The sequence below is a fragment of the Macaca mulatta genome, chromosome 16 (genome assembly GCF_049350105.2).
Source record: "Macaca mulatta isolate MMU2019108-1 chromosome 16, T2T-MMU8v2.0, whole genome shotgun sequence".
Lineage (NCBI taxonomy): Eukaryota > Metazoa > Chordata > Mammalia > Primates > Cercopithecidae > Macaca > Macaca mulatta.
In genome coordinates this window covers 74,264,407-74,289,494 of record NC_133421.1, presented here as the reverse complement: position 1 = coordinate 74,289,494, position 25,088 = coordinate 74,264,407, and the positions used below count along the sequence as shown (strand labels likewise).

The window sequence follows — 25,088 nt, the reverse complement described above, 5'->3', positions numbered from 1 at the left end:
TTTGTTTTTGTTTTATTTATTTTTTTGAGATGGAGTCTAGCTTTGTCGCCCAGGTTGGAGTGCAGTGGTGCGATCTCGGCTCACTGCAATCTCCGCCTCCTGGGTTCAAGTGATTCTCCTGCCCCAGCCTCCTGAGTAGCTGGGATTACAGGCACCTGCCACCATGCCTGGCTAGTGCTTGTATCTTTAGTAGAGATGGGGTTTCACCATGTTAGCCAGGAGGCTGGTTTCGAACTCCTGACCTCAAGTGATCTGCCCACTTCAGCCTCCCAAAGTTCTGGGATTACAGGCATGAGCCACCACGCCCAGCCTTAAATATGGTTTTTACTTGAAAAAAAAGAAAAGCCCTAGAAACATGGAGTGGAGACACAGCTTTAAAGCTCTGAATAGTTGATTTTCAACTCATGCCTATAATAGCAGCACTTGGGGAGGCTGAGGCAGGACGATTGCTTGAGGCCAGGAGTTTAAGAATAATCTGGACAACATAGTAAGACCCCAACTCTAAAAAATTAAAAATTAAAAAAAAAAAGTGTTGACTTTATTTCTGTAACTGGAAGAATCTATCTAACATTTCTCAAGCACTTTATAGGTGCCAGGATCTCTAAGTACTTAAACTCAGGTTCTCATTTATACTTGAGTTCCTTGTGCCTATTGTATGGATAAGCAAACTGAGGCTCAGAGGAATTTAGGGACGTGCCAAAGGTCACACAGCTTTGTTAGTAGCAGAGATGAGATTTGGCCCAGGTCTGGCTCCATGCACTTGATTTCTGCTCTCCTGTTTGAGTCACTGGAATACACAGCATAGCTTAAAATGAAGGAGGAAGTACTGAAGAGGTCATGGAAGGAGACCTAATTGTCTCTGAGAGGGAAGAGATTGGATGGGAGGGAACTATATTATTTGAGGGGTGCAGAGAAATTAATATGGTCCAAAGAAAAAAAAATTTTTTTGACATGGAGTTTTGCTCTTGTTGCCCAGGCTGGAGTGCAATGGCATGACCTTGACTCACTGCAACCTCTGCCTCCCAGGTTCAAGCAGTTCTCCTGCCTCAGCCTCCCGAGTAGCTGGGATTACAGGCGTCTACCACCACACCCAGCTAATTTTGTATTTTCAGTAGAGACAGGGTTTCGCCATGTTGGCCAGGCTGGTCTTGAACTCCTGACCTCAAGTGATCCACCTGCCTCGGCCTCCCAAAGTGCTGGGATTACAGGCATAAGCCACCGTGCCCGGCTGGTCCAAAGAAAATTTTGTGTCGAGAGCCCAGCCAGCAGGCTCCTTAAATCAGGAGCTTGTAAGTTGCACATAAAGACAAAAAAGAGAGTTCCAAAGAGTAACGCTGGGGGAAATGACTTGAATTTAAACCATCACCTTGTTTTACCTCATGGACTGATCAGACACCATTTTTGTTGTTGTTGTTGTTGTTAAATTAATTGCTCAGAATATAGCAGCAGACACAAACTGTGGTACTCATTTTAAAATTGCAGATTAAATTTCAATTACCCAAAAAAGGCCTAACTTTGTTAAAAGAGAGGGAAAGGATAGGTTTTGCCAGTATCTCTGGCCAGCTAGCTAACTTTTTTCTTATTCCAAAAAAACGACTTGGGACCACTTATAAAAATTATGTACTGTTGTTTAACAAGATACAATTAATGAGGAAATCAGGATGAGAGAAAAATAAAGGCAGGGAAATAAAGCCATGGCCCATTTAGCACAAAATACATCCCAAAGATTGCTAGAAGCAGAGGTGAAATTTTGGTTGTGTGTTAGCAATCAAAGCAAAAAGGGGAACAAGGTCCATTAGAACATTCTCAGAATCCACAAGATAGAAATAAATCAGTTGTTCATCATAAACACAGTTTTTCCTGGTGCTGTTGGAACACTTTGTGAAATTAGGGACAACGTCTCATCAACATCCCAGACCAACATCCCAAAAGATCACTTCTTAATAGCTTGCATCTGTGCTTCTCCCTACCCATAGTCCCTCCCTCCAGAGATGACCACTATGCTGACTTGTAAAATATTAATCTTATATCCAGCCACCTTTCTTTTTTTGTTTGTTTGTTTGTGGTTTTGCAGACAGAGTATTGTTCTGTCACCCAGTGCAGTGTTGTGATCTCAGCTCACTGCAACCTCTGCCTTCCAGGTTCAAGTGATTCTCCTGCCTCAGCCTCCCAAGTAGCTGGGATTATGGGTGCATGCCACCATGTCTAGCTAATTTTTATATTTTTGGTAGAGATGGGGTTTCACCATGTTAGCCAGGCTGGTCTTGAACTCCTGGCCTCCCAAAATGCCGGGATTACAGGTGTGAGCTGCCATTCCCGGCCTTATCCAGCCACCTTTCTAAACTCACATTTATTTCAAATAATTTGTCTGTAGACTCTTTGAGGTTTTTACATATCATATCATCTGTCTTTGTGAGTTTTAAACATTTGACTGCTCCATTCACTCGCAAATTTAAATAAAAAATTTTAAATTCCATGATTGCATTATTCACACTTCATGGAGATAGATAGGGGGCTAACAAAGCATACCAGACATAGTCACTTTCAATCCCAGGTCCAGATGCTGGATAGATAGCTTCCTTGAGAATGGGCATGTAGAAATTTCTGGGGGGACATGTAGGGATTTGGGAAAAACACCTGGTTTTATGGTCATGGGCTTTCAGTACATTTTTTTCCAAATCTCCTACAGATCAGTTACTTTTTATTTATTTATTTATTTTAGTTTTTTTTTTTAGATGGAGTTTTGCTCTTATTGCCCAGGCAATAAGAGCAAATGCAATGGCGCGATCTCAGCTCACTGCAACCTCTGCCTCCTGGGCTCAAGCGATTCTCCTGCCTCAGCCTACTAAGTAGCTGGGATTACAGGCATGTGCCACCACACCTGGCTAATTTTGTACTTTTAGTAGAGACAGGGTTTCATCATGTTAGTCAGGCTGGTCTCAAACTCCTGAGCTCAGGTGACTCATCCACCTTGGCCTCTCAAAGCGCTGGGAATACAGCTGTGAGCCACTGCACCCAGCCTCTTTTCTTTTCTTTTTTTTGAGGCAGAATCTAACTCTGTCACCTAGGCTGGAGTGCACTGGCATGATCATGGCTCACTTCAGCCTCGACCTCCCAGGCTCAGGTGATCCTCCCACCTCAGCCTCCTGAGTAGCTGGGACTACAGATGCATGGCACTATGCCTGGCTGATTTTTTTGTATTTTTGTAGAGTCAGGGTTTTGCCATGTTGCCCAGGCTGGTCTCAAACTTCTGGGCTCAAGCGATCCTCCTGCCTCAGCCTCCCAAAATGCTGGGATTACAGGCGTGAGCCACTGCATCTAGCTTCATCCATATTTTTTTTAGCTGTGTATAGAACATGAGATGTTTGAAGTTATTTTCTGACAAGAATTTGGAGAGTGAATATTTTATGGTGCTGATTAAACCCGGATTCTTGTGCTTGGAAAAGAGAATCACAGGGAAGATAGTGAGTGCTTTGAGTCAAGGGGTATAACTAGGACCACAGGTGGGCTACAAAAGCACCTACAGGCATTGCCAAGAGGATCTTCAAAAAGCAGGCCACCCTGGTCTGGTCTGAAGTTTGGATATAAGTCCTGACCCATGGGCATGGTTCAGGATCTTCTAGCCTGGAAAATTTTCAGGGCAGTGGCTCACAACCAACCAACTGACAAAAACACGGCAATAGCTAGAGAGCACCCAGTTTTAAGCAATCCACCCTTCTGTCAGCCTGCTACCGTGAATGGGCCTCAACATGTGATCCGTAGTTAGCTAAATTCTATTGACAGCCTATGGTTGCTGGATATAAGCCAATTGTGTTCTGGGGACATCGGCCAGAAATGACAGTATTGGCCAGTTGACCCAGAGCCTAGTTCCTGGCAGAGATTGGATAGCTGGTTGAGTGTTGTAGCTGTTTTGGGTTTTAACTGGAGATTCCTGTCGTGGGCAGAGGGGAATCTGTAGTCTTTGTTTCTTGGTAGCAGGTGAGGCTGAACATGCAAGTAGCAGCCTAAAAACTGGTTTCAAGTCCTCACCATCTGGTGAAACCTCAGAGCCCATCAGATAGAAAATGCCAGCTGGGACTGTGCTAATTCGGTAAGGCCTGGGTGGAGAAGGAGGGCCTGTGTATGACCATCTGGTTTTGGAATGGAGGTAGCGGTAATTTATTAGGCACTTAATGTATATAGGGCACTGTACAGGAGATGTTCTGGCTGTTCTCCTGTATGTTTCCTGCAAAGACCTAATGAGATATGACTACCCCATGCTACAGGTAAGGAAACTGAGCTCAGAGAAGTTAGCTGCCCAGGGTCACACAGTACATGATAAGCCAGGACTTGAACACTTGACTGCTTGAATCCTATGCTCCTTCCAGGGGTCAAGATGTGGCAGCTCACAGGATACCTACATCTTTTTTTTTTTTTTTTTTTTTTTTTTTTGAGGCAGAGTCTCACTCTGTCGCCCAGGCTGGAGGGCAGTGGTGCCATCTCGCCTCACTGCAACCCCCACCTCCCAGGTTCAAGTGATTCTTGTACCTCAGCCTCTCAAGTAGCTGGGATTACAGGCATGCACCACCACACCTGGCTAATTTTTGTATTTTTTAGTAGAGAGGGGGTTTCACGATGTTAGCCAGGCTGGTCTCGAACTGCTAACCTCAGGTGATCCACCCATGCCTCCCAAAGTGCTGGCATTATAGGCGTGAGCCACCATGCCTAGCTCTACATCTTTATCATACTCTGCTCCTTTGCCTTGGTGGGAAAAGTTGCAGCTTAGTACCAACTGCCTCCTGCTTGAGCCACTATGCACCGTTACTACCAGCCTGGCCCTGCTGGCAGTTAGGACCCCTGGACTCAATACTGCATAGGATGGGATAAGATCACATCTGATGTGGTGAAGGTCACCGGGATGATGTTGTTTCTGAGATAACAGGTATGTCTGCCTTCCTTCCCTTTGCATTAGCTTTCACAATCAACAGTGTCGACATGAAGAGCCTGCCAGACTGGACGGTGCAAAATGGGAAGAACCTGACCCTGCAGTGCTGCGCGGACGTCAGCACCACCTCTCACGTCAAGCCTCAGCACCAGATGCTGTTCTATAAGGATGACGTGCTATTTTACAACATCTCCTCCATGAAGAGCACAGAGAGTTATTTTATTCCTGAAGCCCGGGTCTATGACTCAGGGACGTACAAATGTACTGTGATTGTGAACAACAAAGAGAAAACCACATCAGAGTACCAGGTGTTGGTGAGAGGTGAGTCCTTGGAACTAAGCACAGGCAAGCAGATGGAACATAACACAGTGGCGTGAATAACAGCTGTGAATGAATAGTGATGCTGGACTTAACTCTCCACCCATCACCCTCTCATTCATCTGCCTGGCATTTTCCTTACCTGAAAATGTAAGCACTAGATATATTTCCAATAGGCCAGGCTATTTCTTTTTTCTTTCTTTCTTTCTTTCTTTTTTGAGATGGAGTCTCACTCTGTCGCCCAGGCTGGAGTGCAGGGGCGTTATCTCCGCTCACTGCAACCTCCACCTCCCAGGTTCAAGTGATTCTCCTGCCTCAGTCTCCCAAGTAGTTGGGATTACAGGTGTGTGCCACCACGCCTGCCTAATTTTGTATTTTTAGTAGAGATGGGGTTTCACTAATTTGGTCAGGCTGGTCTCGAACCCCTGACCTCAAGTGATCCACCTACTTTGGCCTCCCAAAGTGCTTCTTCATCTCATCTCATAAATTACGATTTCTTCCTCAAGACTCAACTCAGGCCAGGCACAGTGGCTCACACTTGTAATCCCAGCACTTTGGGAGGCTGAGGCGGGTGAATCACGAGGTCAGGAGGTCGAGACCATCCTGGCTAACACAGTGAAACCCCGTCTCTACTAAAAATACAAAAAATTAGCCGGATGTGGTGGCGGGCGCCTGTAGTCCCAACTAGTCAGGAGGCTGAGGCAGGAGAAGCGTGAACCCGGGAGGCGGAGCTTGCAGTGAGCCGAGATCGCGCCACTGCACTCCAGCCTGGGCGATAGAACGAGACTCCGTCTCAAAAAAAAAAAGACTTAACTCAATGATGTCTTCTCTTTTCAAAACAAAATTGATCTACCTGAGGGTGCCAGTCATTACAGCTCTGACGCTCTCTCTACATTCAATGGTATTTGTGTGTATAAAGGCCACAGCGGTGTGTTAAGACACTGAATTCAGCAGTCACTCTGCCTGGGTTACAAGCTGGGCAAGTCCCTTAACAGCTCTAAACTTCAAAATCCTCACCAGTAAAAGGAAGATAACAACAAGACCCAGTTCAGGCAATTATTGAGAGGGTTAAAAGCTGTCACGTGGGTAGAGTGCTTAGCAAAATTTCCAGCACCTAGTGAGTTCCTAATAAATGGAAATTTATTTATTTATTTTGAGACAGAGTCTTCCTCCGTCGCCCAGGCTAAAGTGTGATGGTGCAACCTTGGCTCACTGCAACCTTCGCCTCCTGGGTTCAAGCAATTCTCCTGTCTGAGCCTCCCAAGAAACTTGGATTTCAGGCGTGCGCCACTGTGCCTGGATAATTTTTTGTATTTTTAGTAAAGACGGGATTTTACCATGTTGGCCAGGCTGGTCTCGAACTCCTGACCTCAGGTGATCCCCCTGCCTCAGCCTCCCAAAGTGTTGGGATTACAGATGTGAGCCACCTTGTGTGGCCTTAGTGGTGATTTCTGTGATTTTGGTGCACCCATCACCTGATCAGTGTACACTGTACCCAATGTGTAGTCTTTTATCCCTCGCCCCACTCCCACTCTTTCCCCTGAGTCCCCAAAGTCCATTGTCTCATTCTTATGCCTTTGCTTCCCATAGCTTAACTCCCATTGAGCATATTTTATTTCTTTCCTCTCCTCTCCTCTCCTCTCCTTTCCTCCCCTTCCCTCCCCTTCCCTCCCCTCCCCTCCCCTCCCCTCCCCTCCCCTCCCCTCTCCTCTCCTCTTTTCTTTTCTTTTTTGAGACAGGGTCTCTGTTGCCCAGGCTGGAGTGCAGTGGTGGACTCGGTGCTCACTGCCACCTCAACCTCCTGGACTGAAGCGATTCTCCCACCTCAGCCTCCCAAGTAGCTGGGACTACCAGTGCGCACCACTAACTACCACTGGCTAATTTTTTTTTTTTTTGTAGATACGGCATTTCACTGTGTCGTCCAGGCTGGTCTCAAACTCCTGGGCTCAAGAGATCCACCCACCTCAGCCTCCAGATTTTATATTTTTCAAAGTACCTGGTACTGTGCTGGGTACATACCTGTTCAGTTATTACCTGGTAGGTCGCACTGGGTATTCAGAGAACAAAAAAGAGTCCTCTCATGGGTCAACTACAGTCACTCAGCAGAGGGAGGCTTGTGTCTCTCAATCAGGCTGATACTGACAGACTTTCTCTTTCCCCATAGGAGTGCCCAGTCCCAGGGTGACACTGGACAAGAAAGAGGCCATCCAAGGTGGGGTCGTGAGGGTCAACTGTTCCGTCCCAGAGGAAAAGGCCCCAATACACTTCACAATTGAAAAACTTGAACTAAATAAAAAAATGGCCAAGCAAAAAAGAGAGAAGACTTCTCGGGACCAGAATTTTGTGATGCTGGAATTCCCCATTGAGGAACAGGACAGCGTTTTATCCTTCCGATGTCAAGCTAGGATCATTGCTGGGATCCATGTGCAGACCTCAGAATCTACCAAGAGTGAACTGGTCACCGTAAGGGGTCAGAGTCCTGCTCCCTTTCTCATCGTTCTTTGTGGTTTCTGGTTTGGCATGGGGAGAAAGAACCCAGAACTGGAAAGGGGTTGGGCCTTCTGACTGGGCTGTTGTTCTCAGGACTTAAGACCTGTTCTTAATCATTTTAAGCCAGTATTTTTCAAGCTTTTTTGACTGTGATACAGTTAAATTGCATGTAATTTTTCAAATGAGAGTTTCTCCAACAACACTTTACTCTTAATATATGTGATGCTTTTTGTTTGGTTGGTTTGGTTTTTTGTGTGTGTGTGTGTTTTTTTTTTTTTTTGAGATGGAGTCTCGCTCTGTTGCCCAGGCTGGAGTGCAGTGGCGCCATCTCGGCTCACTGCAAGCTCCGCCTCCCGGGTTCACGCCATTCTCCTGCCTCAGCCTCCCCAGTAGCTGGGACTACAGGTGCCCGCCACCTTGCCTGGCTAGTTTTTTGTATTTTTTTTTTAGTAGAGACGGGGTTTCACTGTGTTAGCCAGGATGGTCTCGATCTCCTGACCTCGTGATCCGCCCGTCTCGGCCTCCCAAAGTGCTGGGATTACAGGCTTGAGCCACCGCGCCCGGCCGTTTTTTGTTTTTTTTTTGAGACAGAGTCTCGCTCTGTCGCCCAGGCTGGAGTGCAGTGGCGCGATCTCGGCTCAGTGCAGCCTCTGCCTCCCGGGTTCAAGCAATTCTTATGCCTCAGCCTCCAGAGAAGCTGGGATTACCGGTATGCACCACCACGCCTGACTAATTTTTATATTTTTAGTAGAGATGGGGTTTCTCCATGTTGGTCAGGCTGGTCTCGAACTCCTGACCTCAGGTGATCCGCCTGCCTCAACCTCCCAAAGTGCTGGGATTACAGGCATGAACCACCACAGCTGGCCTGTGCATTTTCTTAAAAACTTCAGCATGAGGCCAGGCATGGTGGCTCACGTCTGTAATCCCAGCACTTTGGGAGGCCGAGGCAGGTGGATCACCTGAAGTCAGGAGTTTGAGACCAGCCTGGACAGCATGGTGAAACCCTGTCTCTACTAAAAATACAAAAATTAGCCAAGTGTGGTGGTGGGCACCTGTAGTCTCAGCTACTCTGGAGGCTGAGGCAGGAGGATCACTTGAACCTGGGAGGTGGAGGTTGCAGTGAGCCACCATGTCACTGTACTCCAGCCTGGGTGATTGAGTGAGACTCCATCTCAAAACAACAGCAACAACAAAAACTTCAGCATGAAAAACTTATCATAAAATAAAAAGACAAATGACAAACTGGAGAAAATATTTGCGTAGTACCTTTGACAAAGAGCTAATTCCTTTAATTTATAAAAGGTTTGGCTGACTGTGCCTGGCTCAATATTGCCAAAGTGCTAGATATTGCCAAAGTGCTCTTCAAGATGGTTGAACATTTTCATCAGAAGTGATGCTAGTGTTTGTTTTCCCACATCCTTACCAATAGAGTCTGTCTGTCTGTGTTTCTCTTTCTTTCTTTCTCTTTCTTTCTTTCTTTCTCTCTCTTTCTTTCTTTCTTTCTTTCTTTCTTTCTTTCTTTCTTTCTTTCTTTCTTTCTTTCTTTCTTTCTTTCTTTCTTCTTTCTTTCTTTCTTTCTTTCTTTCTTTCTTTCTTTCTCTCTCTCTCTTTCTCCTTCCTTCCTTCCTTCCTTCCTTCCTTCCTTCCTTCCTTCCTTCCTTCCTTCCTTCCTTCCTGCCTTCTTTTCTTTTCTTTTCTTTTCTTTTCTTTTTAAATAGAGATTAGGGTCTTGCTATGTTGACCAGGCTGTTCTCGAACTCCTGGCCTCAAGTGATCCTCCCATCTCGGCCTCCCAAAGTGCTAGGATTGCAGGCATGAGCCACTGCGCCTGGTCTCAACAGAATATTTCAATGTTTTATTATTTTTGCCCATCTAGTTGAGGTATAGTGATATATATCACTGTTGTGGTGATTTGTATTTCTTTAGTTTTTAGTGAGGTTGAGTTTGTTTATTCATCTATTACATTTTTTTCCTGTAAACCACCTATTCATATATGCCTTGTCATTTTTATTATGAATCACAAAACTCCAGTGCCATAAAGAAACAGGATAGGTAAATTTGACTAAAAGCATTTTTATTGTTCCTGATTGGATTTGTTCAAGCCCTTTATTTTATTTTTATTTTTATTTATTTATTTTTTTGAGATGGAGTCTCACTCTGTCGCCCAGGCTGGGGTGCAGTGGCATGATCTCGGCTCACTGCAACCTCTGCCCACCAGGTTCAAGTGATTCTCCTGCCTCAGCCTCCTGAGTATCTGGGATTACAGGGGGCTGCCACCATGCCCAGCTAATTTTTGTATTTTTAGTAGAGACAGAGTTTCACCATCTTGGCCAGGCTGGTCTTAAACTCCTGACCTCGTGATCCATCCACCTCGGCCTTTCAAAGTGCTGGGATTACAGGTGTGAACCACTGCGACTGCCACCTTTATTTTATTTAAAAAAATATTTTATAATATGTTTTTTTGAGATGGAGGGTCTCACCATGTTTCCTAGGCTGGTCTTAAACTCCTTAGCTCAGGCAATTCTCCTGCCTCAGCTTCCCAAAGTGCTGCAGTTGCAGGCATGAGCCTCCACCCCCAGCTGAGTCTTGTATAAATTAATTAGTTATTTGTCAGTGATGTTATGCAAATATTTTCTCTAGTTTGTCATTTTTCTTTTAGTTTTATGATAAGTTTTCCGTGCTGAAGTTTTTAATCTTCAGTTAGTCAAACTTACCTGTTTTGTTTCTTTATAGCACCTCAGTTTTGTGATTCATACTTAAAAGTCTTGACATACATACTTCACATGTCAAGATTATTAAAGGAAAAAAAACGCATCTATGTTTTCTTTTCCTGTGCTTGTGGTTTCACTTCTTTTTCTCCTGCATTTACATATCTGGTGCATCTGGAGTTGATCTGGGTGAAAGAAAAACACCCTTCAGCTATTATTAAGGTTCCCCTGAAGACCTAAAATTTGAGAGTCCTAAAACATGAAAAGAATGCCTTCCCCTTTTTCACTTTTACTTGAGAAGTCATATGCTATTATTTTATGATAACTTCTTATTATGAATTGACTTTATAATGTTAAAAATCACTAATGAATATTAAAGTATTAGATTACTCTAAATTCACTATTGGCATTTTTTAAATATCCCTACTCTATATTTTATACAGTTGGAATCTGTGTATATATTCCAGTTTATGCGCTGGGCTTGTTTTTTTGTTGTAAGTGGAAACGAAAGCCTAGGACCTATCCCCACTTCCCTGAAGATCCTATGCCCTGGTTGGTATCTGACCTATACTTGATTAAAATTATTTTTCTTTTTTAATAGAGATAAGGTCTCACTATGTTGCCCAGAGGCTGTTCTAGAACTCTTGGGCTTCCTAAGTGTTAGGATTACAGGCGTAAGACCCCACGCCCAGGCAAAATTGTTTTTCAACTGTGTGAGTCATGAAATCGGTTTAGTGAATGATGGCCAGGATTTTAAAAAATGAAATAGAAAAGACTAGAAGCCACTTTTTTGGAGGCATGCGATTATTTAAATACGCATTTCCATGAAGCAGCCCATTTCACATAGCTGAACTTTTTTAAGCTATAGTATCTTCATGCTGAAATGCCAAGCTTCCATGAAGTGCTGACAAGAGCCTAGAAAATTCGTAGTGGGCAGGAGGAAGATCATTTCTAAATACAGTGGTTATCTCTGAAGTCATCCGAAGAAGGTTCTGCAGGCGAGATCTAGAGAAGGTGTTTGGCCTTTGGGAAGCTTCAGAAAGCCAGAGACTTGCAGTGAAGAAGCCTGAAGATGCAAGAGTGAGTGAGACGGGAGGGGGTATGAGAGCAGCCCAGGCAAAAGTTTAGAGAGGAAAGGTTGAATTTTTAAAGTTAGTTAGGAACAATAGAAGTTGGAAAAGGGGAAGCAGCAAAAAGAGCAGAAGAGGTTCCTCTTGCCCAGGTTTGCACCTGAGTCCAACCGGGTTGCCTTCCTCTCTTGCAGAATCCTTCTCTACACCCAAGTTCCACATCAGCCCCACTGGAATGATCACAGAAGGAGCTCAACTCCACATTAAGTGCACCATTCAAGTGACTCACCTGGCCCAGGAGTTTCCAGAAATCATAATTCAGAAGGACAAGGCAATTGTGGCCCACAGCAGACACGGCAACGAGGCTGTGTACTCAGTCATGGCCATGGTGGAGCACAATGGCAACTACACATGCAAAGTGGAGTCCAGCCGCATATCCAAGGTCAGCAGCATCATCGTCAACGTAACAGGTAGGGCTGCCGCTGCGGGAGGGTGTTGGCATATGGTGGGCTCAAGGAGCCAATATGCTGCAATCCAGCATGGCCAAAGAGAGCTGATACATTTTCTGCCCCTGCTTATCTGAATGGATGTGCTCAGGTGGGGCTTTGGTGCTCGTGGGAAGAAGCCAGTGCAGAGCAAGTTAACAGTCCACTGTGCTTGTTGAGGGTACAGGCTCTGGCACCAAAACTCAACCCTGCCGCTCACTGCTTCTGTGACCTTGGGTGAGTTATTGAACGTGCCGCAGCTCTGTGAGATGGTGATGATGACCGCACTCACCTTTTAGGACTGCTATAATGAGATAACTATGCTGTAAGCATGAGCTGAGAGACTTGTACAGAGTAAGACTCTATGAATACTGGTTAATGTTGTCTTTCCTCTCTCATATTTCTCCATCCCCTGTGACAAGCACTATGCTAGATCCCAGACATGGGTCCTGTGACAGGGCCACAAAGGAGAAAGCGTTAGTAAACTCAAAAATAATGATAACATGGTTGGGCATGGTGGCTCACGTCTGTAATCCCAGGACTTGGGAGGTCAAGGTGGGCAGATCACTTGAGGCCAGGAGTTCGAGACCAGCCTGGCCAATATGGTAAAACCCCACCTCTACTAAAAATACAAAAATTAGCTGGGCATGGCAGCATGCCTGTAATCTCACCTACTCGGTAGGCTGAGGCACAAGAACCTCTTGAACCTGGGAGGCAGAGGCTGCTGTGAGCTGAGATTGTGCCACTGTACTCCAGCCTGGGCCACAGAGTGAGACTCTGTCTCAAAAAAAAAAAAAAAAAAAGAAAAAAATAACAACAATTACCCTTCGTCAAACACTGTATGATGGGTTTATATACGTTTTCTTTTCTTTTTTTCCAAAAAGGGTAGAGTATGTTTTTCCAAAAACATACTCTACCTTTCTTGTTTATTATGTGTATGCAGTCACTAGAATGTAAGCCACTGAGAGCAGGAACATTATTTTGTTCAGTGCTACATCCTTAACACCTAGAACAGTGCCTGGCACACAGTAGGAAGTCAATACATATTTGTTGGATGAAGGAATGAGTGTTGGATGACAATGTTTCAGGGGACAGAGAGAGTCAGCACTTCTTGATTGCACGGTGAAGGTGTTCTCGTGTGTCTGCGTTCATACATTCATTCATTCATTTGTTCTCTTATTTACTAAAAGCCTCCTATGTGACAAGCATTGAGTGTTCAGTGTCAGCAACAGTCCCCAGCACCATAGGTAGGCTGCCAACTACACAACTGGGATATTGGCATATACATTGGGTCCTGCTGGTCTATAGTGTGTGTTAGCAATTTAGTAAATATTGGTCATGACTTACATTTTGATGACTCATGGTATTTTTTTACTGATACAATTTATACTATCTCATTAAAGAAAAGTACCAGTTCAACACATATTGAGCATTTTCTGTATGCTGGGCAACTAACTGGGGATAAAGGGCTACCTAAGACTTGGTTTTACCTGTGAAGAATTCATAGACATAAATAGGCCCGTCTACAGCATTTTGTGATGGAAGCCCAGATGGACTGAGACATTCTGTCTCAGACACTTTCCCTGGATAACTTTCTCCAAGAGGCCTTTCCCTGATTCCCCAAGGCTACGTTCAGTGTTTTTTCTTTTCTTTTCTTTTTTTTTGAGACTGAGTTTTGTTCTTGTTGCCCAGGCTGGAGTGAGGTGGCGCGATCTCGGCTCACTGCAACCTCCACCTCCCGAGTTCAAGCGATTCTCCTGCCTCAGCCTCCTGAGTAGCTGGGATTATAGGCCCCTGCCACCACACCTAGATACTTTTTGTGTTTTTAGTAGAGACGGGGTTTCACCACGTTGGCCAGGCTCGTCTTGATCTCCTGACCTTGTGATCCGCCCACCACAGCCTCCTAAAATGCTGGGATTATAGGCATGAGCCACCACGCCCTGCCAGTTCAGTGTTTTTTCTATGGGCTCTGCCACAAACAGTGCATCTAAATCAACCACTAAATGTAAGCACTTTGAAGTCAGAGACTGTTTCTTATTCACTGCTACTCTAGCAAGGGGCCCACCACAGAGAGAACCTGCAATAAATACTTGTGGGGTGAAATGAGTGAGTGAATAAATAAATGAGTGAATTCATGAATTAATATTTGCTGCATTACAAGCTGCAAAACTTTCCTTTCCTTTCCTTTTTTTTTTTTGAAACGGAGTTTCACTCTTGTTGCCTAGGCTGGAGTGCAGTGGAGCCATCTCAGCTCACTGCAACCTCTGCCTCCTGGGTTCAAAGGATTCTCTTGCTTCAGCCTCCTGAGTATCTGGGATTACAGGCACCACCATGCCTGGCTAATTTTATATTTTTATTAGAGATGGGGTTTCACCAAGTTGCTCAGGCTGGTCTCAACTCCTGACCTTGGGTGATCCACCCACCTCTGCCTCCCAAAGTGCTGAGATTACAGGTGTGAGCCACCACACCTGACCACAAGTGGCAAAACTTTTCTAATCCTTGTCATTGAAATACATTGGATTAACAAGAAAGGAAAACCTGCCATTGGAATCCTAGGCAAAGAATGAGCCCTAATTCCTTACTGGGGTGATCATTAGGTATATGAGAAGCAAAGGAAAACTTTTTGCTGGAAGTTGGAAGTTGGTTCTGCTAAGAGCACCCGACCCAAGGGCCTCTCCAGGAAGGGGCTTTTAGGGTGGTGGCCAGACACATCTCGCTCCATTCCCACTCACTGTGTTTCAGAACTATTTTCCAAGCCCGAACTGGAAACTTCCTTCACACGTCTGGACCAAGGTGAAAGACTGAACCTGTCCTGCTCCATCCCAGGAGCACCTCCAGCCAATTTCACCATCCAGAAGGGAGACACGATTGTGTCTCAGACTCAAAATTTCACCAAGATAGCCTCAAAGGGGGACAGTGGGACGTATATCTGCACTGCAGGTATTGACAAAGTGGTCAAGAAAAGCAACACAGTCCAGATAGTCGTATGTGGTGAGTATATCATTGCTGACTCAGAAGGCATCCGGGGTTGAATGGGAGAAAGGAAATTTATCTGCAGCTGCCGCCCTATCCGGTCTGAGCAGACTCAGGCAGGGTAAGAACTAGAGGGAGAGAAGGGTGAAATCAAAAGGCCAAAGAAACAAGGAGGTACTCCTGCTCAGAGCACTGATTCACTGACGATGATGTGACCTCTGACGTTCTAAGATTCTGGCAAGATTCTGCCTCCTGGAACAAGTACCCACCCAAAAGGTCAGGAAGGAAACACTACTTAGTCAATGTTAAACATTTTTTTTTTTTTTCTTTGAGACAGAGTCTCACTCTCTCTCCCAGGCTGGAGTGCAGTGGCACAATCTCAGCTCACTGCAACCTCTGCCTCCTGGGTTCAAGCGATTCTCCTGCCTCAGCGAGTAGCTGGGATTACAGGTGCCCACCACCATATCTGGCTAATTTTTGTATTTTTATTTTTCTTATTTTTATTTATTTATTTATTTATTTTTGAGATGCAGTCTTGCTCTGTCGCCCAGGCTGGAGTGCAGTGGCACGATCTGGGCTCACTGCAAGCTCCGCCTCCTGGGTTCACATGATTCTCCTGCCTCAGCCTCCCGACTAGCTGGGACTACAGGCACCCGCAACCACACCTGGTTAATTTTTTTTTTGTATTTTTAGCAGAGACAGGGTTTCACCATGTTAGCTAGGATAGTCTCGATCTCCTGACCTCACGATCTGCCCGCCTTGGTCCCACAATGTCCTGGGATTACAGGCGTGGGCCACCACACCCAGCCAAGAATATCAAAATTCCATTTTTTCAATCTGTAACCTGGCTAACCCAACAGGGTAAGACTTCTAGTGGACAGAATGTAGGTGTTTGACCACCAGGAGCTGGGCTTCTCAGGCCTGAATGTGCACGTAAGACCTGGTTAAAATACAGGTTCTGATTCAGTAATTCAGGCCCAGATGGGGCCAGATTCTGCATCTCTAACTAGCATTTTGGTGACGTGGATGCTGTTGGTCTCTGGACCACACTTTGGGTGGTGAGATTCTAGATGATTATAGAACTCCAGTCGAGGCCGGGCGTGGTGGCTCAAGCCTGTAATCCCAGCACTTTGGGAGGCCGAGATGGGCGGGTCACGAGGTCAGGAGATCGAGACCATCCTGGTTAACACGGTGAAACCCTGTTTCTACTAAAAAATACAAAAAAATAGCCGGGCGAGATGACGGGCGCCTGTAGTCCCAGCTACTCGGGAGGCTGAGGCAGGAGAATGGCGTAAACCCAGAAGGCGGAGCTTGCAGTGAGCTGAGATCCGGCCACTGCACTCCAGCCTGGGAGACAAAGCGAGACTCCGCCTCAACAACAACAACAAAAAAAGAACTCCAGTTACGTTGTCACTGTCACTATATTGTTCAGTTATGATCCTTTCATTTAACCTGTGACTGTGTTTTATCAAGCTAAGATTCTATTATAGCTTCAACTGAAGCAGGATTTTTAGCCTATTTTCAGTGCTCTAACCACCTAACTCAAAAGGCAGGAATGCAAGAGACAAATGTGTGTTATTGCATTTTATTTTATTTTTTGTTCTTGGGAGGAGGAAGTCTCATTGTATAAGGTTTAAATAACCTAATGCCTAAATAATGACCTAATATAATTCTTATCTGTTAAGAGACTGAAGCACTAAGAAGAGTTTTCTTTCTTTCTTTCTTTCTTTTTTTTTTTTTTTGAGATGGAGTTTTGCTCTTGTTGCCCAGGCTGGAGTGCAATGACATGATCTCGGCTCAACAAAACCTCTGCCTCCTGGGTTCAAGGGATTATCCTGCTTCAGCCTCCCTAGTAGCTAGGATTACAGGCATGCGCCACCATGCCCAGCTAGTTTTGTATTTTCAGTAGAGACAGGGTTTCTCCATGTTGGTCAGGCTGGTCTTGAACTCCTGACCTCAGGTGATCCACCCACCTCAGCCTCCCAAAGTGCTGGGATTATAGGCATGAGCCACCATGACTGACTGAGAAGAATTTAAAAACACATATATTGTCTGGACCTGGTGGATTATGCCTGTAATCCCAACACTTTGGGAGGCCAAGGTGGGTGGATTACCTGAGGTCAGGAGTTTGAGACCAACCTGGCCAACATGGTGAAATCCCCTCTCTTCTAAAAATACAAAAGTTAGCAGGGTGTGGTGGCAGGCACCTGTAATCCCAGCTACTCGGGAGGCTGAGGCAGGAGAATCCCTTGGACCCAGGAGGTAGAGATTGCGGTGAGCCGAGATTGCACCATTGCACTCCAGCCTGGGTGACAGAGCAAGACTCTGTCTCAAAACACACACACACACACACACACACACACATATATCTTCGGCCAGGTGTGGTGGCTCATACTTATAATCCCAGCACTTTGGGCAGCTGATGTGGGAGGATCACTTGAGTCCAAGAGTTCAAGACCCTGTCTCTACAAAAAATAAAGAATTAGCTAGGTGTGGTGTGCACCTATAGTCCCAGCTACTCGGGAGGCTGAGGTGGGAGGATTGCTTGATTCCGGGAGGTTGTAGTGAGCTGTGATTGCACCACTGCACTCCGGCCTGGGTAACAGAATGAGACTCTGTCTCAAATACACACACACACACACACACACACACAGACTGTCAGTCTCATAGGTGTCCTATAAAGGTAAATAAGGCAGGTAGGCATTTGAAATTACAGCAGGGACAGAAAGCAAAGCTCAGGCTTTGGAGGAGAAACTCTTGGGCTGGATGCTTTGCTTGTACCTTCAGTGCCTTTTGGATTGTTTCTCCCTCTGTTTTAGAAATGCTCTCCCAGCCCAGGATTTCTCATGACGCCCAGTTTGAGGTCATAAAAGGACAGACCATCGAAGTCAGTTGCCGATCAATCAATGGAACTTCACCTATTTCTTATCACCTATTAAAAACAAGCAAAATTTTGGAGAATAGTACCAAGAACTCAAATGATCCTGCGGTATTCAAAGACAACCCCACTGAAGACGTAGAATACCAGTGTGTTGCGGATAACTGCCATTCCCACGCCGAAATGTTAAGTGAAGTTCTGAGGGTGAAGGTGATAGGTAAGTTGCTGTGCTATGAGAAGAAATCATGTGGGCTTGGGGCATTCGTTCATGCCCAGGGACTGTGGGAAAAATAGGTGAAGTAGGGGGCCAAGCACGGTGGCTCATGCCTGTAATCCCAGCAGTTTGGGAGGCCAAGGCAGGCAAATCATTGAAGTCAGGAGTTCAAGACCAGCCTGGCCAACATGGTGAAACCCCATCTCTACTAAAAATACAAAAATTAGCTGGGCGTAGTGGCGGGCGCCTGTAGTCCCAGCTACTTGGGAGGCTGAGGCATGAGAATTGCTTGAACCCAGGAAGCAGCAGTTGCACTGAGCCAAGATGCGCCGTTGCACTCCAGCCTGGGCAACAACAGCAAAACTCCATCTGGAAAAAAAAAGAGAGAGAGAGAGAGAGAAGTAGTGGGTGCTTATGCAAAGTCCATACACTAGATATGCACCAAAGCAGGACCAAGGCCCAGTAAAGGAGGCTGGAAAATATCTGGGAGCTATTGATGAAGACAATGTAATCTCTTTCCAGAACCTTTCAACGAACTGCTAAAATATGATAAGCATGAAAGTGTCCTGACTGCAGAAAGCACTGAAGTTTTGCATTTGGGCTCCCTTGGCACTTTCTCCTTTTCAGATATACTGTTCTGAGAATTATAGATCAGGTCTCTGCTGTTGTGACTCCTAGCCAGGCAACCCTGTCTTATGTGAAATCCACAGCAATGAGAGCTACAGGCTGTGGTCTCATGGGAATTACTAACATTTGCCTGGAATTCTCATCATACTCAAGAGAAATATACCATTGTCTTGGGGGTGGACAGTTTACTTTAAGCCTCTATCTCATGCCTTTCAGAAGGCCTCAGGAGTGCCATTGCTTGCATGTCTTAGATATTTTGCATCCTGTCGTAAAAAGTTTCATAAGGATTCCTCCTCTTCGTCCTTCTTGTTTAGTAACTGCCTATCTATACGTGCTGCTGATGGATGTGAATAGGAGGGAGGGATTCCTGCTTCTATTCATGTAGAGTCTAACAGTAGCCATACCTTTTCAATTGATATTACCATAGGCTGGGTGAGGTAGCTCACACCTGTAATCCCAGCACTTTGGGAGGCTGAGGCAAGCGGATCACCTGAGGTCAGGAATTCAAGACCAGCCTGGCCAACATGGTGAAACCCTGTCTCTACTAAAAACACAAAAAATTAGCTGGGTGTGGTGGTGTGTGCCTGTAATCCCAGCTATTCAGGAGGCTGAGGCACAAGAATCATTTGAACCTGGGAGGCAGAGGTTGCAGTGAGCTGGTATCATTCCACTGCACTGCAGCCTGGGCGACAGAGCAAGACTCCATCTCAAAAAAAAAAAAAAAAAAAGAAATTAACATTAACATAGACTAAGCACCTAATGGTGTGAGGCATACAAAAAAGAAGGCATATTCTTTGTTTCAAAGCTGTAATAAGAAACACAAGATCTCCTAATTAAATGATGGAGAAACATCTGAATCATAATACAAATAAGCATAGAAAAAATGTTAAAGGTAATGTTTGGTTAATTGTCACATGAACTATATCCCTACAGTGATATACTATCCATTCAGGGTGTGTCAGACGTCATCTAGCTTCAGTGGGTAAACATTGTGAAAGAGCTGGGCGAGGAGTCAGGGCTTGAGAATGGGTGGGCAGAGAAGGCTGAAGATGGCTGAACATCTCCAGCAGACATATGAGCCAAAGGTTCCACGGGGCACTTCAAAAGACTGCGCGGCCAGGTGGCTCGTGCCTGTAATCCCAGCACTTTGGGAGGCCGAGTCAGGTGGATCACTTGAGCCCAGGAGTTTGAGACTAACTTGGCCAACATGGTGAAACCCCGTCTCTACTAAAAATACAAAAATTAGCCCAGTGTGGAGGTGGGTGCCTGTAGTCCCAGCTACTCAGGTGGCTGAGGCGGGAGAATCGCTTGAATCCAGGAGGTGGAGGTTGCAGTAAGCCAATATCGTGCCACTGCACTCCAGCCTAGGTGACAGAGTGAGACTCTATCTTAAAAAAAAAAAAAAAAAAAAAAAGGACTGTGGCCAAATCAGATGGCTGGAAACAAAGGCTGGACGTTGGGAATGGAGAATCACTGGATATGAGTTGAAAAAGTGGGTAAGCCTAAGTGTGAAGGGCGTCAGGTGCCAGTCTCAGGAGTAGGGAACTGTCCTGCGTACAGTGAAAAGCCAAAAGATGGAAGGAAGGACAGGATGCAAATGAGTTCTCGGAAAGATCCACCTGGTGGCTGGGTCAGGGAGCAGACATGGGGACTTCAGACCTCATGGCACGTCAGAGGCTAATGCAGAAGCCCATGTGAAGCTGTTGGTTTAAACTGGGTCGATATTAGTGGCTCACATTTACTGACCATGTGTGCAACCCTGTGTGAAGTACTGTAGTAAATTGCTCCAATGGAAACTCACAATAACCGCAGAAGACCAGTAATAGCATTGTCATTGTTCTATCATGACGCAGGTGAGGCTTAGGGCAGATAGCTGGTGGGTGGTAGGACTGGGATTTGAGCCCACTGGTGTCCCAGGCCCGGAGCGTGGCTTCTTCCGTTGTCTTACCACAGCCTGCACTCACAGCAGAGTGACTCATAAGTCACAATACCATCTGCTGACCATCTGCTCTCACACTAGAAGGAAAGTCTACTTGGGAAGACAATTTAGGATCTGAATTTTGGTAGTTGAGGATGGAGCTAGGAAAAGCAGATACAGGAGGTAGCCGAGTTCTGCTTGGACCTACAGGGAGGGAGGCTGGCTGGGCTTCCAGGTGGAAATGCCCAGGTGAAAAGGGAAACTTGGAGTTCAGGAAAGTAACTTGGACTGGAGCCATAGGTTTAGGCATCAGTGGCTCGGAGACAGAAACTCTGCATGTAGATGAAATCACCCAGGAGGAGAATGGGGACGGAAAACGGAGGACTGAATTTTACAAAAAGTTCATACTTCAGGGCAAAACAAAGAATAACCAGTGAATAAGAAAGGGGTGCCAGGTAAGAAAGGAAGAGAATCAGAGTCATGAGGAAGCCCAGAAGCCCAGAAAAAGCTGAGTTCCACAGTAAGACCTGGGCAGCAGCAAAGCTGTGGAGAGCCCGAGGTTGGAAGCCTGGAGGAAGAGCATCTACCACTGAATTTAATCTGCAGGGGACTCAGGGACATTGGTTGGGGAATCAGGTGACCTTCCCAGTTTCTTCAAAACTTGAGATAAAGTGCAGTGTCACAAGATCGTGACTACACAAGAGTGCAGTCAGATTTCAGGGGTAACAAGAAAGTGGGAAATAAGGGTGTCAAAGCATAAAGGAAAAAGGAGAAAAAATGGCCGATAGCTAGAGAAGGCAGTGGGTCAAGATTGTTTGTGGCCTGGCACGGTGTCTCATGCCTGTAATCCCAGCATTTTGGAAGGCCGAGGTGGGCAAATCACTTGAGGTCAGGAGTTCAAGACCAGCCTGGCCAACAGGGCAAAACCCCATCTCTAAAACAACAACAACAACAACAAAAAAATCCAAAAAGTTAGCTGGGGCTGGTGGTGCGCACTTGTCATTCCAGCTATTCGGGAGGCTGAGGCAGGAGATTTGCTTGAACCCAGGAGGCAGAGGTTGCAGTAAGCCGAGATTACGTCACTGCACTCCAGCCTGGGTGACAAGAGTGGGACTCTGTCTCAGAGGAAAAAAAAAAAGTTGAGTGGTGGCTGTCTCATGTTCCTCTTCCTCTGCCCTTCTTTGCTCAGTGTGAATCCTTTTCCTGCTTTTTCAGCCCCAGTGGATGAGGTCCAGATTTCTATCCTGTCAAATAAGGTTGTGGAGTCTGGAGAGGACATTGTGCTGCAATGCGCTGTGAATGAAGGATCTGGTCCCATCACCTATAGGTTTTACAGGGAAAAGGAGGGCAAACCCTTCCACCAAACGACCTTGAATGCCACCCAGGAATTTTGGACCAAGCCGAAGGCTAGCAAGGAGCAGGAGGGGGAGTATTACTGCACAGCCTTCAACAGAGCCAACCATGCCTCCAGTGTCCCCAGAAGCAAAATACTGACAGTCAGAGGTGAGTCAGGGTCTCCACAGCAAGCTGTGCTGTGGGCTCCCAAGGGCAAGACCAGAAAACACACCCCTTGTAAGAGGGAGTTGGGGGGAGTTTAGCTCTTGTGACTGAAGGCTAGGAGACTTAACGTCCTCCAGGCTCTTGGTTGCAAGTGACAGAAACCCACTAGAATTAAGTAAAAAAGAGGAATTGATTATTATAAGGAATTGGAAGAATGTCACATTGTTCCAATTACAAATTCTTGGAAGACTCACCATTGAGTCACCTTGGGTCAGACATCTACCCACAGACCACCTGTGGCCAAGTGGATTGGGTCACGCAGAACAGACATGGTTGGGGAGCCCACTTATGTGGGTGGGGGTGGTTTCCTGGAGAGGAAGAGGACTGAACATACACGCCAAAAAGGAGTCTACTCCACTTGGGCCCTGGAGTTGGAGACCAGCCTGGGCAGCATGGTGAAACCCCGTCTCTACGAAAAGTACAAAAATAGGCTGGGCGCAGTGGCTGATACCCGTAATCCCAGCTACTCGGGAGGCTGAGACATGAGAAACACTTGAACCCAGAAGGCAGAGGTTGCAGTAAGCAGAGGTTGCCCCACTGCACTCCAGCCTGGGCAACAGAGCAAGACTCTGCCTCAAAAATCAAACCAACAAAAAATAGCCGAGCGTGGTGGTGTGCTCCTGTAGTCCCAGCTACTCGGGAGGCTGAGGTGGGAAGATTGCTCAAGCCCGGGAAGTTGAGGCTGCAGTGAGCTGTGATCAGCCTCTAGCCTGGGTGACAGAGTGAGACCCTGTTTCAAAAAAGAAAGAAAAAAAAGTCTACCCCAGCAAAGCTGGTTTGTTCCCTCCTTGAGGACCAGAGCTGACCTCTATTTGTAGCAGAAACAATCATTTCTGCACCAGCTCTGAGTGCAGAACCCCTCAGAGGTATTTGGCAAGCTGCCAGTTACAAGAGCTGTGAGAATCAGTCTGACTTTTGTTGCTTAAGCCTGATGTTATGTCTTCCTGGTAGAGGAAGAGCCTATATAAAAAAAAAAAAATTTTTTTTGTTTTGTTTTTCAGTCGTTCTTGCCGCATGGAAGAAAGGACTTATTGCAGTGGTTGTCATCGGAGTGATCATTGCTTTCTTGATCATTGGGGCCAAATGTTATTTTCTGAGGAAAGCCAAGGGTGAGCATATTTCTTTCCTTCCATACTGACTGGTCGTCCTTGCCAGGAAACCAGCCAGGGATACGTGGTGCTTTTCCGACCCCTGGATTCAGCTAGGCAAAAACGAAAGCTATTACTTTCCTCGTTGGGCAAACCAGAAAAGATAAATTTGGGGGGAAATTGCATCTTCGTGTGGTTAGAAGAAGCCATTTCTGTAGATTTGTCCACACCTAGTCCTGTAATGCATGCAGAGTGGGATGCAAGTGTCTTGGAGACACATACATGCGCATAACACCCACATGTTACACACACACATTGATTGCTTAGTAATTAACCTGGTAGTTGTGCTATGACTTCTACCCTATGCTTGGGGTTAGCTAAGTAAGCCCAGCTGAGCAGCCAGGACCACTCAATAACCAGGAATCAGAGTCAGCTGTCCAAGACTCAAGGAAAAGGGCAGAGCATCAGTAAATTCTGCAAAAAATTTTTTGTGGGATAAGGTAGGTTCTTTTGGAGCCTCTGGTGCTGCTGCCTAGGATGGGAGGGGCAGATGGGATGAGGAGGGGCCCTGGGTTTTGTCAGGAAAGCTGCTACCCATCAGGGAAGACAGAGCAACACCCTCGCATTGGTCTCAGGCCAGCTTCGAGTTCCAAGTGCAGGGATTGATTTGGCCTTTACTTTTTGTAATTATCTGGAATCAAAGAGAGTGGTCAGGCACGGTGGCTCACACCTGTAATTCCAGCACTTTGGGAGCCAAGGCAGGTGGATCACTTGAGGTCAAGAGTTCAAGACTAGTTGGGACAACATGGCGAAACCCCGATCTCTACTAAAAATACAAAAATTGGCCAGACGTGGTGATGGGCGCCTGTAATCGCAGCTACTCGGGAGGCTGAGGCAGGAGAATCCCTTGAACCCAGTGAGCCCAGATCATACCACTGTACTCCGGCCTGGGCAACAGAGCAAGACTCTGTCTCAAAAAGAGAGAGAGAGAGAAAGAGAGGGAGAGAGCTGCCTGCTTATCTGGCTGATCTGATTCCTGTGTCATTGTCTCTTTTTCTATCACATTTCACTAACAAAAATCACTTCTGGCTAAAATAGTCAAGAGATCATGTTTCTGGGGAAATATCTTGATATAAAACCAAGAGAATACCTCTTTCTTTTCTGTCTTTTGTAAAAGAGTGAATATGTTTGGCTTCCTTTTCTCTCTTTTTCTGGGTATTCAATCTTCTGGAAAGTCAAATGTAGTTGAAAAGAGTGTTCCTTCACAGCTTACTAGGAGTAAAAGAAAGAAAAGAAAGTGTTTTCTATCTATTAGGTTAGTGCAAAGTAATTGGCGTTTTGGCCATTAGAGTAGTATGGAGGTGGGCACCATATACTGACTTTGATTTTTCTTTTTCTTTTTTAAAGCCAAGCAGATGCCAGTGGAAATGTCCAGGTGAGTGTAGTTGTAAGAAGGGGGCGGCTGCTCTGTGAGCACAGTGGACATGTCTGAAGCGAGGTTCTGGTCATTAGGAAGTTTTCAGTGGCTCTGGCAAACTCAGAAAAATATAGGCCTTCCTTGGGTGTGAGTTGTGTGTGTGTGTGTGTGTGTGTGTGTGTGTGTACGCACGCGCGCGCGCATATCTCAGTGGAAGGTTGCCAATTGTCCTTTCATGGGGAGGAATGGCTTTTATTCTGAGATCATGTCCTTCCTACATGATTATTTGTGAAATCTCCTTTTCCTTATGAAATTATAATGGTAGTAGATGATTTTTTTTAATTTGGCAAAATAGAGTTGGCATTTAAAAAACAGTTTTACTACCTTTACAGTTCCTGAAATCTGAAATCCAAAAGTA

At 45.7% G+C, this 25,088-nt stretch overlaps 1 protein-coding gene and 1 long non-coding RNA gene across 51 annotated transcripts in view; one reads left to right on the top strand and one right to left on the bottom strand.

The window, feature by feature from the left end:
* PECAM1 (platelet and endothelial cell adhesion molecule 1) overlaps nucleotides 1–25,088 on the top strand; it is a 100,715-nt gene that overhangs the window by 42,293 nt on the left and 33,334 nt on the right. For 41 of the 50 annotated variants that reach the window (XM_077972482.1, XM_077972473.1, XM_077972491.1 and 38 more), the window contains 8 exons: nucleotides 4,952–5,245; nucleotides 7,407–7,712; nucleotides 11,705–11,980; nucleotides 14,738–14,986; nucleotides 17,788–18,063; nucleotides 21,821–22,108; nucleotides 23,167–23,274; nucleotides 24,661–24,688. In XM_077972482.1, coding sequence (XP_077828608.1) covers nucleotides 4,952–5,245; nucleotides 7,407–7,712; nucleotides 11,705–11,980; nucleotides 14,738–14,986; nucleotides 17,788–18,063; nucleotides 21,821–22,108; nucleotides 23,167–23,274; nucleotides 24,661–24,688 — 1,825 coding nt within the window. Of the gene's footprint in view, nucleotides 1–4,921; nucleotides 5,246–7,406; nucleotides 7,713–11,704; nucleotides 11,981–14,737; nucleotides 14,987–17,787; nucleotides 18,064–21,820; nucleotides 22,109–23,166; nucleotides 23,275–24,660; nucleotides 24,689–25,088 lie in introns of all 50 variants that reach the window. The other 9 variants (XM_077972464.1, XM_077972463.1, XM_077972485.1 and 6 more) reach the window with 1 other exon arrangement.
* On the bottom strand, nucleotides 11,880–23,145 carry LOC144335883 (uncharacterized). The gene is made up of 2 exons (XR_013407083.1): nucleotides 22,709–23,145; nucleotides 11,880–14,208 (listed from the first exon to the last, which is right to left on the bottom strand). It is a non-coding gene; the product is annotated as an uncharacterized LOC144335883 (long non-coding RNA).